This window comes from Sinocyclocheilus grahami, unplaced genomic scaffold, assembly GCF_001515645.1.
Source record: "Sinocyclocheilus grahami isolate Dianchi unplaced genomic scaffold, SAMN03320097.WGS_v1.1 scaffold112.1, whole genome shotgun sequence".
Classification (NCBI taxonomy): domain Eukaryota; kingdom Metazoa; phylum Chordata; class Actinopteri; order Cypriniformes; family Cyprinidae; genus Sinocyclocheilus; species Sinocyclocheilus grahami.
Genome location: NW_015505291.1, coordinates 216,330 through 232,280, shown reverse-complemented (window position 1 = coordinate 232,280; position 15,951 = coordinate 216,330). Strand labels below are relative to the sequence as shown.

The window sequence follows — 15,951 nt, the reverse complement described above, 5'->3', positions numbered from 1 at the left end:
ATATATATATATATATTAGTTCTTTTATTATTTTAAGAAAAATCCAACAGTTTGCACAATTTTATTCAGACCACTCATGACACGGCAAAAAATGTCAATACTGGAAATAAAAGAACATGCCTAGTTAATGGTAAAATGACACTTTATATAAAAACATGAGTGGGGTCAGTTGTAATACGATTCAATATGCTTTCTAAACACTTCAGCACTGACACCTGTCAATAATGTTGCCAACCTGACAGCGACCGCTTCATGTGTAAAAACAGATGACCTAATGTGTTTTGCAGATTTTAAAATGTACTTTCTTAATTAAAAAAGTACAAAGTGACGTGAAAATGCTGCTGATATTCAGCATGCACATTGGGGTTATTAAAGAGAGCATGCAAAGTGAGTGACGTCACTGAGGCTTGTTGCTTATTGGAGCAACTGACCCCACTCCTACAGTTCTGCTTGTCAAGTAAATTATTTTAAAGATGCTGTGTATTTGACTGGCTAACAAGATGGACATTTTTTGCAGTGTAATACTATTTCCAAAGGTGCAAATTGAAAAAGAGGAAGAAATATATAATTAGTGCTCACTTTTGACTTCCAGCACAAAAGCTATTATTTAGGAACCGTTTGAACCAAAGGTTCAACGTGCAAACGAACATCAGAAGTGAAGGAACAGTGATGTGGGAGTGCTGTGAATATTTAAACATGCACTTTTGTTAGATTATCCCATTTATATAAATGGATGTCACCCCTTCTTCTACTTAAAAGGTGCACTTGGACATTTTTCTATTATTTACATAACAGTTTTTTGCTGGTTGCATCATGGGGGCCGCCATGTTGAGATCACGTGACCAACCAATCAACACCATAAACTCAATGTTATTAGTCACTTTCATTTGCAAAATAAATTTATCATGGCAGAAGAAGCTTCATGTCTCACATAAACCAAAAATGACTAAGTGCACCTTGAAATTCATATGAGGAAATCTAGGTATGTTGTTTACTCGTTTGCCTTTTAACTCTATACACAAAGCAAATGAGATTGTTTGTTTGCACGCGTCATGCAATGTGTGCTTCGGTAGCCGCACAGCGAAGGCATTGCTAAAACAACCGGTTGACGTTTGTTCCGGTTAAATATGAACCCTGTTGCACCATTGCCCTCTGACATTTGGGTAGACGGTTTCATTGAAGTGCTAACTTAGATATACAAACTATGATTTTGTGAATCAGATGTACTTAGATCCTTATGAAATTGCCCACGTTTTCTGTGGGAATTTTTCTTTATTTTGTTTTTGGGGACGGGGTGGGAGGGGGGCAGGTACTCAAAAAGGAGCTGTCCACTAGTGCGAGTTGCGTTAATATCTGCACAGAGCATCCTCTACAACGTCAAAAAACAACTCTGGTGCCTTATATTCTCCACACGTTTACATGCTTTACGTGTTCGATTATTTTCTTTCCGATTGCTGTTTGTCTTTCTTTGTCGTTCGGGGTCACAACGGCGTGGAGTTTCTTAGATGACTTCTTCGACAAGCCAATCAAAGAAAGAGGCGCGCGGGCTCTTGGCCCTCCACGTTGCTGGGAAAAGAACGATGATGTCATAATCAAACAGCACTGACGTAAACATGGACGTGATGCGTTCACATCATATCAGAATTACTTGGGTTTTACCTGGCGGTACTCAAAGGCAAAATCGATCCATGTGCGGTTTTGTCCTTGATGTCAGACTTTGCGAAATTTTTCAAACTATGATTAAGTCGTAAACTGTTTTTGTGCTTGTCAAAAACTTAGATAATTCTGGCGTGACGTGAACGCAGCAGTAGTCACCTAAAGGCAGTGGAGGTCTGCAAGTCATGCTCTGTGTAAAAAAATATATAAATTAATAAAAAAAAGTAACAGGTTTAAAAAGAAAAAAAGATGAGTGTAAAAACAAAAAAAAAGCAGCGTGATAAGGTTGTACGTATGTTTCTCGCTACAGCCCAGCATTATGCTAATGTAGGCCTATATTAGTAGACTTACGGCCGAGGCAGTAGCCTGTATGATTTTTTTGTATGGTGCTAATATCCCCGTTCGTGGGATTTACTTCTGCCGGTCTTACCAGTTGCTGAATTCATTTGTTGTCAACCTCGTCACATCGCACCTTGAGATTTTACTTTTCTCACTAAAGTTACAGTGCTAACATTTCAGTATCGTGTGCAATATATTGTAGGCTGCGTGCCAGTGGTGGCGTTGCCCAAAATTCAGTCCCGCCGCAGGTTCACGTCCCCCTTCAGACCCCCAAAGCAAAACTTTTTCCTAAAAAATCTTATAATGGGTACTCTAGTCAATGCCTGATTGGAAATCCTGCTAAATCGCTGAATGATGGTGTGATGACTATAAAAAATAATCAAAGCTACACAGAGTCAAATTAAACATTTGCCATTCTGTTTTTGTTAATCCAGTCGTATATTCCAGATGATGCAAACTATGAATGTTAACGCTACAAAAGCATTAACAGAAAAACTACTTTTGAGTATCTAGAAGACAGTAATGCAATGTTTTTGAAAAGGCATTACTGATGGCTACCTCTTGGGGTCCGAGGGGGGATCGGATTCTGCGGGACGATTGAATCTTGCGTGAGGTCGGCATTTTGTGTGTGTGGATACTCGTCCCCTGCAACGACATCAAATGTACGCTTGAGGCTCGCTCTAATCGAAACATGTCTGCATATTAAACAAACCTTTTTGAAAAGTTGAGGGTTTATCCTACTAACTAAACCAGTCACCACAAACAGGGACCGTCTGAAAGCACCTATGGCGGCAAATCTGCTCTCCGCCAATCAGACGCAATCCTGTGTGACCTAAAAATATAGTGATGTAGTCACTTAAGCTTCTCGGTGGTTGGAGTAGTTTAATACTCGGTTGCTAATATATATATGTATTTTTTTTATTTTAGCCAATGTTAAATGCACAATGCTTCAGTCAGAGATATTCATAACTATTTATTTGATAAAATATCTTATGAATGTTGTTAGGAAAAAAGATAGACTTTTTCCTCAAACCCTCTCTCAACATAAGCCAGCTCACTAGTGTTGCAGTGAAAAGCCTGTTGCTGTCAGACCCAAACGTCACAAATACTCGGATATGTGGGGTTTTGTAAAAACGAGACCTTAATATGTACTAAAGCCACCAGCCTACGGACAGTTGGGGGGGGTTTCTAGCCACAGACTCCCATGCTAAAGGCCCATTTCGTGCTAAGCACATGAGGAAGTTTATAGGGGATCAAGGCTGACATTATTCCTGTGGAGCGTTTGGTCTCTTTGTTTACCACAGCACAATATTAAAGCATACATATGCACTTTGTCTCACTCGATATGCCCTCGCATCTCTTCAAGACTGAATCTGAAACGGCATGCTTCTCTTGTAGGGGCTATTTTAGGTCTATTTGTAGACCGTTATATTTCTTTTCCTCTTGAGACCGGTAAGCAAATCTTTTTCCTATCACTGCCCGGATGCGATTACGAAAACTGTTCGATGCGTGCCACAGTACAAAATTTAAACTGGAAGTAACATTTAAAGGTGTTTTCTAGAGCAAAACGATGCAAAAATGCACCCTCGATCGAATACGCACATGTTTTAAGTCAATCATGAAGGTGCTAGTGGGTACTAAATGGCTCAGTCCTGTCTGGGTGGCATCATACAGCCAGACTTTCTCATGTAAAAGTGTTCGAGCTCTCCACCAGCAAAGACCAGCATTGGTTTGATGCACAACAGCTGTGGGGACAAAAAATTTAACGGTACTCTGACTCCATTCTGGACTGGAAGAGCAATTTCAATCTTTTCTCCAATTCCAGGTGCTGATTCGAACGTCACCTGTCCTTAATGAGCATAACTGAACTAACAGAGCTGCACAGACACCTTAAAGCCCTCACGTATCTGCAGTTTCCAATACGAAGAGCAACCTTTTAACTTGATCTACTTGTTAATCTCATGAAGCGTGTGTGTGTGTGTGTGTGTGCGCGATTATCCGGTTCCCCTTCCCTTTTAAACCACGGCCAGTCACCAACTTGGGTTAGTTCTCATACTTCACGTTCCTTCGGTCTCACAAGCTCAAGGCTTTGACCTGCTTAGCTTGTAACTGTGAGCGTTTTGCGTATTAATCAGACTGTCTGGGAAGGGTCCTGCATCGAGGGTCAATGCACAAGGAGGGTATTCACATATCCCACCAACCATTTCCTTTTTATTCCCTATCAAATGTGTTGTACTTAAATATATATATATATGACCTGTGATGTGTGTGTATATATGTTTTGTTACATATGATGTTCCTCTTTATTAAAAAAGATAGAATATATATATATATATATATATATATATATATGATTCCTATATATGTGTTCCTATATGCATAGGAAATGTATATGGGAAAAAGCATATTGCTGTTTTTTTCCTTTCTATTTTATACTTACAGAAAGCATTGAATCAAATGGATAAAATACTTGCACTTTAAATATATAAAGAAAATAAAAAATCAGCATATTATTTTTGATAGGTGAACTCACATTCAAAGATTCTATAATTACTTTCCAGGCTTTGTGACTATTGCTGTTTGGCAGAAATCTATGAAGTTCTTCTACATATTAAAGTCTATTTTGTCTGTGTTACAGAAGGTTTACTAAAGTAAATTGCATGATGACTAAGTAGTGCACCAACTGTTATTTTCTTTAGTTGGTTAAAAATGTCTAATGAAAAAATACTGTGATGATTATTCTCATGTGTGTACCCATGTTAAAATTTAGTCATACATTCTAAGATATTCAGTTCAGCCTTTCCTATAACATGAATATGGTGCTTAAATTGGCTTAGAAATCCATCGTGTTCTACTCTTCATCATTGCCACAACCATCCTCCTCCTCCTCTGCATCCTCCGTTTGTTCCCTTGGCTGTTTGCGTGTTCTCACAACTTTATTCAGATTTACATTTCTTGGTAACAAGTGTGTTTTTGTACAGGTACGTATGTTGTTATTGAGTTGGAAAGCCTTTGTGTCTGAAAATGACTAATTGCAATAAATCATCCATTCCTCCCTGGCAATGATTGGTTTTCGTGTTGTTGAATTCTTGCGTACTCTTCCAGTGGTGCTTTAGAAGAATAGTTGACCCAAAAATGTAAATTCTGTCATCAAAGTTGTTTGGGCCCCATTGACTTTAAAAATATCTTATTTTGTGAATAACAAAAGAAAGTCAAACAGGTTTAAAACCATCAGGTTTTGTAAATTATGACAATCAGGGTGAGTAAATTATGACAATTTTCATTTTTGGGTAAATTACCTGTTCAAAGCATCAAGCTAGTACAGAACATTCTAACATGAAACTAATAGTTCTTTAAAAACACAAATTGCTTTAAAATAACCTACTTTAACCCATGTGCTTTCAATTGAAACGGGAGTTTTTATGCTGAACAGCACAATCTTTTTTTCTATTGTTTATGCCACAGTTGAGAACCAAGATACATTCTACTTCCTATTGCTAGTCAGAGCTAGGTCATGTTGGCAGGAGGGACGTTTTCACAGAGAGCATTTGGACTGTGCAGGATGATTTTTTTGGTCACACTTTATATTAAATGGCCTTAACTATTATGTACACTAGTCAACATTTGAAGTACCATGCAGTTTTTAAATGAAGGTTTTTATTACTAAGGGAAAACAAAATCCAAAACTACATGGCCCTGTGTGAAAAAGTGTTTGCCCCCTAAACCTAATAACTGGTTGGGCCACCCTTAGCAGCAACAACTGCAATCAAGCGTTTGCGATAACTTGCAATGAGTCTGTTACAGCGCTGTGGAGGAATTTTGGTCTACTCATCTATGCAGAATTGTTGTAATTCAGCCACTTTGGAGGGTTTTCGAGCATGAACCGCCTTTTTAAGGTCATGCCACAGCATTTCAATAGGATTCAGGTCAGGACTTTGACTAGGCCACTCCAAAGTCTTCATTTTGTTTTTCTTCAGCCATTCAGAGGTGGACTTGCTGGTGTGTTTTGGATCATTGTCCTGCTGCAGAACCCAAGTTCGCTTCAGCTTGAGGTCACGAACAGATGGCTGGACATTCTCCTTCAGGATTTTTTGGTAAACAGCAGAATTCATGGTTCATGGTTCCATTTATCACAGCAAGTCTTCCAGGTCCTGAAGCAGCAAAACAGCCCCAGACCATCACACTACCACCACCATATTTTACTGTCGGTATGATGTTCTTTTTCTGAAATGCAGTGTTACTTTTACGCCAGACGTAATGGGACACACACCTTCCAAAAAGTTCAACTTTTGTCTCGTCAGTCCACAGAGTATTTTCCCAAAAGTCTTGGGGATCATCAAGATGTTTTCTGGCAAAACTGAGATGAGCCTTTATGTTCTTTTTGCTCAGCAGCGGTTTTCATCTTGGAACTCTGCCATGCAGACCATTTTTGCCCAGTCTCTTTCTTATGGTGGAGTCATGAACACTGACCTTAACTGAGGCAAGTGAGGCCTGCAGTTCTTTGGATGTTGTTGTGGGGTCTTTTGTGACCAATTGGATGAGTCGTCGCTGTGCTCTTGGGGTAATTTTAGTCGGCCGGCCACTCCTCTTGGATGAGTCGTCGCTGTGCTCTTGGGGTAGTTTTGGTCGGCCGGCCACTCCTGGGAAGGTTCTCCACTGTTCCATGTTTTTGCCATTTGTGAATAATGGCTCTCACTGTGGTTCGCTGGAGTCCCAAAGCTTTAGAAATGGCTTTATAACCTTTTCCAGACTGATAGATCTCAATTACTTTCTTTCTCATTTGTTTCTGAATTTCTTTGGATCTCGGCATGATGTCTAGCTTTTGAGGATCTTTCTGTCTACTTCACTTTGTCAGGCAGGTCCTATTTAAGAGATTTCTTGATTGCGAACAGGTGTGGGAGTAATCAGGCCTGGGTGTGGCTAGAGAAATTGAACTCAGGTGTGATAAACCACAGTTTTAACAGGGGGGCAAACACTTCTTCACACAGGGCCATGTAGTTTTGGAATTTGTTTTCCCTTAGTAATAAAAAGCTTCATTTAAAAACTGCATGTTGTGTTTACTTGTGTTATCTTTGACTAATATTTAAATTTGTTTGATGATCTGAAACATTAAAGTGTGACAAACATGCAAAAAATAAGAAATCAGGAAGGGCGCCAACACTTTTTCACACCACTGTAATTAGAAAACAATTGTATAATATTAAAGTGGTTGGTTACAGAAATTGTAGAAGTGTTATCAGGTCTGGCCTACATCTGAGGCTACATTTTCTAGAAATATCAACTAGCAATCATCAAGATAAAGCTTCACAAAACACAAATTGCATGACCTTTGAAGGCTACATACAGTTGGCAAAGGTAAACTCTTTCAAACTTTATTTAAAATAAAGATTGTGAGTAGATGAGTTTATCTGTTCGGTGTGATAATGTCCCCAACAACCTCTGTAGTCCTTTGTTAGCAAATGCCTTTTTCAAGACAAGAAAAAGCTTTAATAAATATCATAAATGGGGTATTATGTATTTTAAGTTGCCGAATAAAAAGTGAAAATATCTTGAGCTTGCGTTAACCACACAATATATCAGACGTTTAACTAAGAACTCATTCAAAAAACCCGCTGACATTGGGACGATGGAAATATAGGTGCAAAAATACAGAATTGTTTCTAGGTTTTAGGACTCATTCTTTCAGTGCTCTATAGTTTAACTGACATTTTAAACTTAAGTCAACAGAAAAAAAAACTCTTTGAGAACACATATTGTCTTATCCTGGGTGATTATTCAGTGCATGTTATTTCAGAGGAGACTTGCTCCCACTAAAGTGACTTTCTTTTCAACCAAGCGGAAGTAAAATGGGTTGCCGTTTCATGTTGGCTTGAAGAGTTGCTGCCTTAGATTTGTTAATTGGCAATACCTGCTTGATAATAATGTAATAGAATTTCCCAAGAAAATCTATGATTTTGCATTACAATAAAGACATTGGATATGAGAAGAAAGATGTACCTGTGCTGTTCTGTAAGAAATAATTAATGCAACACTTTGCAAATGAGCTCCTACTAACCTGTGTGGCAGAAATAAGGACTCTAAATGAGATGAAACAGACTCCTTCCATACAAGCGGAGATAGTGAAATAATCATCACAATCTTTTTATTACAACAGCGTAATCTACCCTAAACGGGAAAATCATGTTAGCACAACAGCCAAAGCGAAAAGTAGGCTATAGAGGTCCCTTTAAGAAAGCCATTACTAAGAATATATAAAATTGCAGCTCTTACGTCATTCCACATCCATAAAGCATAAAAGAGCCAAAAGCTCATTCTCTCACTTTCAATGTCCTCATGCTTTACAACAGGACTATAAAAATCTACTTGCACTTGCTCAAAGTTTGTACCTTTTAAGTCCTATTTGGTGGCTCAAGAACAATTATCTTCCTCAAAAGTGACACATTTCCAGGATTGAGACGCTTCGATTCGCTACAGCGATTCAGATGAAGAGGCAGGGAGGTTCATGGTGTGTTGTTTGCAGTCCTGCTGCTCAATATTCAGTCCAGGTTGAATTTTCTGCAGGCACATAGAGACACATAGAGGCTTAGTGGTCCATTGAATAGAGAAAACGAGGACGTCGCTTTCAGTCTAAAATGTTTTTCCTCTTCGTCACTGTTTTGCATACTGCATTGTCTTCCTTCCTCGCTTGTGCGCATACAATTACAATGTCCCATACCCTGTCCCGTGTTAAGACACTGTATTTCCCAACATCCGACATATCCCTGGATCCATTAATCAGCCATCATCTCTTCAGTTAAGAGAGTTAAAAGCAACGGTGCGGGTTAGGCTAAACTAATTGAGGGTAAAACGTAGTCATCTTTACAAGCGTCTTCCCGCTATATTGGCTCCAAAAGGAGAAAATAAATGTACAATTAATAAATATAACATCATAAATAGTTACAAGGGGGTAGTTGTATAACACTACAGACAGCCCACATGAATCTTTACATGCACCCCAACGTGCGGCTAAGCCCTTAAACTGGCTACTTCATGAGGCCAATACTGTGAGCGTCTCACAATTACATTAAATGCTACATCTAAACCAGACCTGTCAATCAGGAAGCCATTACCACACACAGCCTTGGGATAGACACACGTTGTGATGTCGTAAAGAATGTCAAACACTGAAAAGTGATTTCATGATTTATTTCAAGGTGAAATGTGTCATTTCTGTGCCACGACGGAATTGCAAATGTGACAAAAATAACGAAAACAAAAATAACGACTTTATTCAAAAATTCAACACACGCATGCATCGTGGTTTTCTTGTGAATGTGCATCTAAGACTGACACGGAGGAGATGAAATTGTTGAATAAAGTTATTTTTGTGTCTTCGCACACAAAAAGTATTCTCATATCTTCATAACATTGTGGTTGAACCACTGATGTCACATGGACTATTTTAACAATGCCCTTACTACCTTTCTGGGCCTTAAACTTGGTAGTTACATTGCTGTCTATGCAGGGTCAGAAAGCGCTCGGATTTCATCAAAACACATCTTTATTTGTTTTCTGAAGATGAACGAAGGTCTCATGGGTTTGGAACGACAACAGGGTAATTAATGACAAAATGTTCATTTTTGGGTGAACTATCCCTTTAAACATCATCATGATGAACAGGAAAGCTTATCTACGCACTAGTCGCTTTAACAGCCTTGTTGTGTTTATTATTGCGTTCTAGCAAACTATTCTAACTCAAACTTTCAGGGAAAATGTTTTTTGGTGTTGTTGGAAGGTTAATGGTGGAGAAGTTGAAGTCAAGTGACCGTGGTGTAATTTGCTCATAGAGTATGTTTAGCTTTTTACTTTTAGTGATTGTATTTAGGTTTCAAAATTCAAAAAAGTTTGTTGTGAAGATTATTTTGTTGAACAAAGCATGTAAGAATCATACTTTGACAAAATACTTTGTCATCTCCGCATATTAAACTGACTTTAACTTTGAAATGTTAAAAACACATTTCACCTAGTATCCCAAAGCATCACATTGTTGCTTTGTGATGTCAATGTGATGTGATGTGATGTTTTTTGCCTTTATAACACTTCTTAAAGCAACAGTTCACCCAAAAAATGAAAATTTTGTCTTCAAGTCATTCCAAACCTGTATGGCTTTCCATATATTGCGTAACACAAAAGAAGATATTTTGAGATATGTCTCAGGCATTATTTTTTTCCCCTACAATGGAAGTAAATGGGGTCTGATGTTGTTTAGGCCCCACCGTTCTTCAAAATATCTTCTATGTTCTTCAGAAGAAAATCGTACAGATTTGGAACGATATGAGGATCAGATTTTTCATTTTTGGCTGAACTGTCCCTTTAATGGAATCTAAATGAATCTCTTTGTGTGTCACTGTAATGTCACAGTAAAATTCTAAATGACATCACAACGTGGCTGCATGTCACAGTGCATCCTCTGCAACACATTTGTGATGCCGCAGTTCACTTTCTCTTGACTTTATATGCAGTGTTGTCATTTCTTCCCACTTATACAGTCTTGGTCTCCTCATTTTTCGTTTTTTGGCACATGTTCATAGCAGTATTAACAATGTTTATTGTTGTAGTAATAATACTAATAATACATATAATGGTCATAATAAATTTACTGTACATTGAAATAATAAGGACATTATAATGCTACGTTTGTATTTCTCTCGACTCTCGCGTATTCGAATCCACTGCAGTCAGGCTCAGACGTGAGTGTGTCACATGAGTTCAGAGGTCAAAGAAGGCTCTTCAGCTATTGTGCTCTGGGGCATGTTTATGACCGGCCCGTCCGTTGACCCCCTGACCTTGGCTGATTGACGGGCTGGACTGAGTTTTGCGCAGGTAACCTTCTTTCGCCTCCCCGCTGAACAGACTGGCTTCAATCTTATCCAAATCATCACTTCCTGCGCGAAACTTGGCCTGCAGGAGGCTGACATACGTCTCATAGCGACATTTCTGCAAACAGAGAAAAAAAATAAAGATTAAAATGGCTTTAAATTAAAATGATTGGTTTTGGTTAGTTGCATTTTACTATTTGTGATTTGCATTATTTTCCCTGTTGACCAGGACCATGATCAGAACAGACTTGTGACCTGTTTTTTGGTCACAACCCACCAATTGGGAACCACTGATATAGATGTTTTACAGATGCTATTTTATGACCAATGAGTATTTAATCAGCTAAAAGCAATCATTTGATAACTAAAACAAAGGTTAAAAGGTGTGTTTTCTAACAAGTTTGACTCAAACCTATATGTTCTTCTCCATCAGGCCTGTACAAGAGCTAAGGCATAATTGTAACATCTAAAAAGCATTCATATGAGCTCTGAGACAGGTGACTTTGTATTGTTCTGACCTCATAGGTTAAATAGTGCTCTTTGATTCGATACTCTTCTGATTCTTTGCTCTTGGGCGTCAGATCTGGTGGGCTCCTCTTGTGTTCGTCCAACTCCAGAGAAATCTGCTTCAGTTTGTTCTCATGGGACTTCAGTTGCTCCTCCTGTATAAATTAGAACCACCATTATGTAAATACTGTACAACACCTACAATTTTTGTTGAACAGTCAACAATAGGCTTATACAATGCTATAAATTTCATTAGTAATTAGATTACTATACCATTGTCACAAACCTTCAATCATTACATTATTGAATTCAGTAGGAAAATGTTTATAAAAATAATTATGAAAAATGTATTACAAATATGATTTTATAAAAATGTTATTACTAATTATCTTTTTTAATTATAGAATTAATAATTATATGTAATATTTTATAATGATATAAAATCAGGTCTGGAACAAAATGAGTGCGAGAAGCATCTTTTTTTTTGCATTTTGAATCTATTGTTTATAAACGAATGAGGAATGAGTAAATAAGAAGTAAATAAAAATCATGTTTTGTTATTGCTCCAAGTACATTTATCAAACTGGAAAAGGAAGGTCAATATGACCCCATTGCATCATGGGATACAGTATTCTCACAAAGTATTGTGCAATACTTTAACACCAACGTTTACTTTGACACTAATAAATAGTTTAATTCATCATTAATAATAATCACATTTCTAAATTATTCCACTACGTAATGAAGTTCATTAGTCTGTAGACTGTTTACAGTTATATTTTGCACCTGGTTAAGTCTGGTTGTGGATGAAGGCAGCAGTGGTCTGCAGAATTTCTTCATGGAGCCGATGGCGGCGGGAAAAGCAGGAGCCGAAAAAAGAGCAGTGACCAGATTAATCCTGAAAATCCATGAGATCATCTCCTCTTCACTCCTACACACACACACATTTAAAGGGAAAGTCAAACAAGAAAACAATGAAAGCAAGCTGCCCCTAGTACTCTGTGACATAGTGGATGGTTAAGTAGCCAGCTCCAGTAAAAGCAACAAGAAAAAGATTCTCGGAGCAGTTGAAGAGGTTTGATGCTTACGGGGCCTGCAGGAGGAAGACTCTCCAGTCCGAAGTCTTGAGTTTTAGGACGTTTTGTCTTTTGCTGTAGTCACAGGCCCTAGTAGCAAGAGTGTGGTGAACCCGTACTGCATTCTTCAGGTCCACCTCTGACAGATCTTTATCAGGCTTATACTCATCCTGACCATACGGGGGAGACAGAGAGAAGAATGAGTGAAAGCAAAAATGAAAATAAATGATAGAGAGACAATGGCTGTGTTCCGAAACCCCACTGAGCTGCCAAACTAACAAACTAGGCGGCATTTTAAGGCACCACAAAGGCAGTTCCAAAAGTAAGCAGCAGAACTAGATTAGATAATTATGCTGTTTTACAAGAAATCCGCTTTTGGTCAAATTGTAAAACAGTACAGAATGTATCCTTCAAAGTGAAAAAGTGAGCAAAATGTAAATTAGAAAAAATGCATTTATTTCATTCAATACTGAAAAGTACTAATAAAACAGGCTTGGTTACCCACAATTTGTGCTTATTAATAAATTGAATTAACATTATTAATTGAAATAATAATTATAAAAACTTCAACTAAATGAAAATGAGAAATGTTACCTACAGAATTAGCTTGTTGAAAATGAACTGTAAAGTAAAACTACAATTGAAATGAAAATAAATTAAACGTGAACAGTAATAAAAAAAAAAATCTAAAAATGATAAAAGCCCATAACTAAATTACTAGTAATTAAACAAAATGTAAAACAAAAACTGAAAATCTAAATATTAATAAAACAATATTAAAAACTAGTATAAAAGAGTAATTAAATTAAATGAGTCACTTATGTGCTTTGATTGCATTTAGCATGTCACTTTAGAAGAAAGCTGCCTAAGTTGATTATGTTTTGGAAAAGAGTCTATGACTACTGTATGTTCAGACTGGAATACTAGAGTAGACACTGTTAGCATGTTGTATGTCATAATGTATACTGCCTTATGTATTTCAAACAGAGTGCACTATGTAACATTTTAAACTTCACTGTTGTCACATGACTTAATTCAATAGGTTACATAATTCAATAAGTGATGTCAAGTAATAATCTTGGAAATGTATCTATTATTTTGCATTCTGAATATAATTTTGTGTAATAAATGTCTTAACTCTTGGAAGTCTTTCAAATAATGTGTTTAGAAAAGTTATTATAAACTTGTAAACTGTATAAGAACACTATAAAAATCAAATGCATTGCACATTGCGGAAAACAATAATCAGTGTAGTGGGCTCTTGATGGACATTTTAGTAAATGTAGTTGGTTAGCTGACTATTCCTTACACATATTATAGTACACATACTGCAAAATATAGTATGACTGTGTGTGGTGTGTGTGAGTGTGTGGGAAGTAGATTTAAATTACTTTCTGCAGGTAGAGAATCATCCCCTTCAGCACGGCATAAAACTTCTTCCAGCCTCTACGTCCTCTCGGGGCTGCAGAGAGACAAAATAAAAGAGAAAACGTGTGTGAGAGAGACAGAATAAAGGCACACTTCACTAATGAGCTCCGCTGTTGTTTGCTGCAACACAAGTCGAGGAAAGAAGATCTCTAGAACGAACTTCACTGCTCACAAATTAACTCTATCACAATGGAAGATACAACCTAATTGTTTTAATTAAAGCAGCTGAATTATTAAACAGAAGGAAATCTTGGCGGGTCCTAAATAATGCTGATTTATTGCATTCCTTGACATTAGCTCTGCTCCAAAACTTGCTGTTTACTGCCTACGTAGCCAGCTACCTTGAAAGACAACATCCTAACCATCATGGAACCTCAAAAGTGACCTATATGGAGTGTTCTACATCAGAAGCGCTGCCACACACAACACAAACAGGGCTCCGTATAAGAGAATTTGACTTGTTTTTAATAGATTTTAACATTAGCATGTTGTTAATGGTGTGAAACTATTCAACATAAAAATACACAGCACTCATTAAATATAATATAAAACACTTGTACTTCTAAAATATTTAAAAAAATTAAAATATGTAAAAATATACTTGCAAAAAAATTATAATAAAAATATAAAAAATTATATATATTTATAAAGATACATAGCTTATAAAATATATAACTCTCTTGCTTGTTTTCTAATCTAGCTCTGCAATAAATCAGTAAACCTGGCATTGTATATACTACAGATATTGTTGGCTCTGTGACAAATTGCCTGCAGTGTTACTCATTTGTAAGTCACTTTGGATAAAAGCATCTGATAATTTAATAAGTGTACATGTAAATATATATATATATATATATATTAAACAAATTTCATATTTTTTCATCTAACCTTTTCAACATTTAATAAAATAAGTATATTTATATTCAACTGCTCTTTTATCTTTATTTTCACTGAGCTTGTTTACTGTTATTGTCAAATAAAACTACAACTACAGTCATTAAAAATAATTTTCAAGATACTGAAATAAAGCTGAAATAAACTAAATATAAATATTAGATGAAAAACTTAGAAGTTTAATTAGAAAATTAGAAGTTTAAGTTGAAGCACTAAAATTACTACAAATAATAGTGAAATAAAAATTATAGATAACTTTAAGATAAATTTTCATTAATTCTGGCTAAAATGAGGAAGCAAATTATTGGCCAAATGAAGGCATCTTAGTGTAATTAAAATGGAAGCACATCTCTGATGCCTTAAAATGTTGCCTTAATAGGCAGCGCACTAGGTTTTGGAAGTTGGAACAGAGACATGATTTACCTTTGTGTTTATTCATTTATTTGTCTGTTATATTTAGCCTCTTATATTGATACAGACAAAGGAAAAATGACAGGAAATGATGTGGAAACAGTACTGGGAAATTAATACCAAAATCATGATTTTGCAGAACAAACAAAAGACACACGTACTGAGTTTGCCGTCCATGTCTGCGTGGCTTTTGCGTGTCAGAATGCCGTGTTTGTACGTCACAGCGTTGAGTAAAAGCGGAATGGCGATGAAAGGGTTACTGCCGTCTGTTACCCTGACAACCCTCTTCCCTCCCACCTCACACTGATCCTCCACCAGCTCCGACAGACTCTTCCTCAACTCCTCTTCCTCACTGCAGAAACAGAGCAGATTAACCAGCATTAAAGTACGTGTGCAGGTACTGCGCACATTACACACAGATTAGCCCCAGAAGTCACATGAAAATGCGAGCGAACTTGACTCCTGGGGATGATATTGGATACTCACATTGCCCACTCCAGCTTCTCGTTCTTTATTGAGTTATAGAGCACCTAAACCAGGACACAGACATATGAGACTGTTAATAATGTACATCTGAAACAGCACAACTGCACCAATACAGTCAGACAGACGGGCTTATGGGACCGAGCATATGAAACAATATTCTTTTGAATCCAATTTAAAAATGAATGTGTCTTTTGTTGCATTCAAAAATGCAATTACAATAAGCGCATTATGCGGTTACTGCGTTTCAAGTGTGTTTTAATGAAATCAGTCAGGTTTGGTGAGAAATCACACTCTAT

At 37.0% G+C, this 15,951-nt stretch overlaps 1 protein-coding gene across 1 annotated transcript in view; it reads right to left on the bottom strand.

Annotated features, from left to right (window-relative positions):
* Positions 1-10,162: 10,162 nt before the first annotated feature.
* Positions 10,163-15,951, bottom strand: part of psd2 (pleckstrin and Sec7 domain containing 2) — a 36,527-nt gene continuing 30,738 nt past the window's right edge. Inside the window, exons 9-15 of the mRNA XM_016277441.1 lie at positions 15,656-15,699; positions 15,331-15,521; positions 13,828-13,898; positions 12,449-12,606; positions 12,147-12,291; positions 11,372-11,515; positions 10,163-10,971 (exon numbers count right to left, since the gene is read on the bottom strand). Of these exons, the coding sequence (XP_016132927.1) occupies positions 10,765-10,971; positions 11,372-11,515; positions 12,147-12,291; positions 12,449-12,606; positions 13,828-13,898; positions 15,331-15,521; positions 15,656-15,699 (960 nt within the window). The 3' untranslated portion in view covers positions 10,163-10,764. The remainder of the gene's footprint in view (positions 10,972-11,371; positions 11,516-12,146; positions 12,292-12,448; positions 12,607-13,827; positions 13,899-15,330; positions 15,522-15,655; positions 15,700-15,951) is intronic.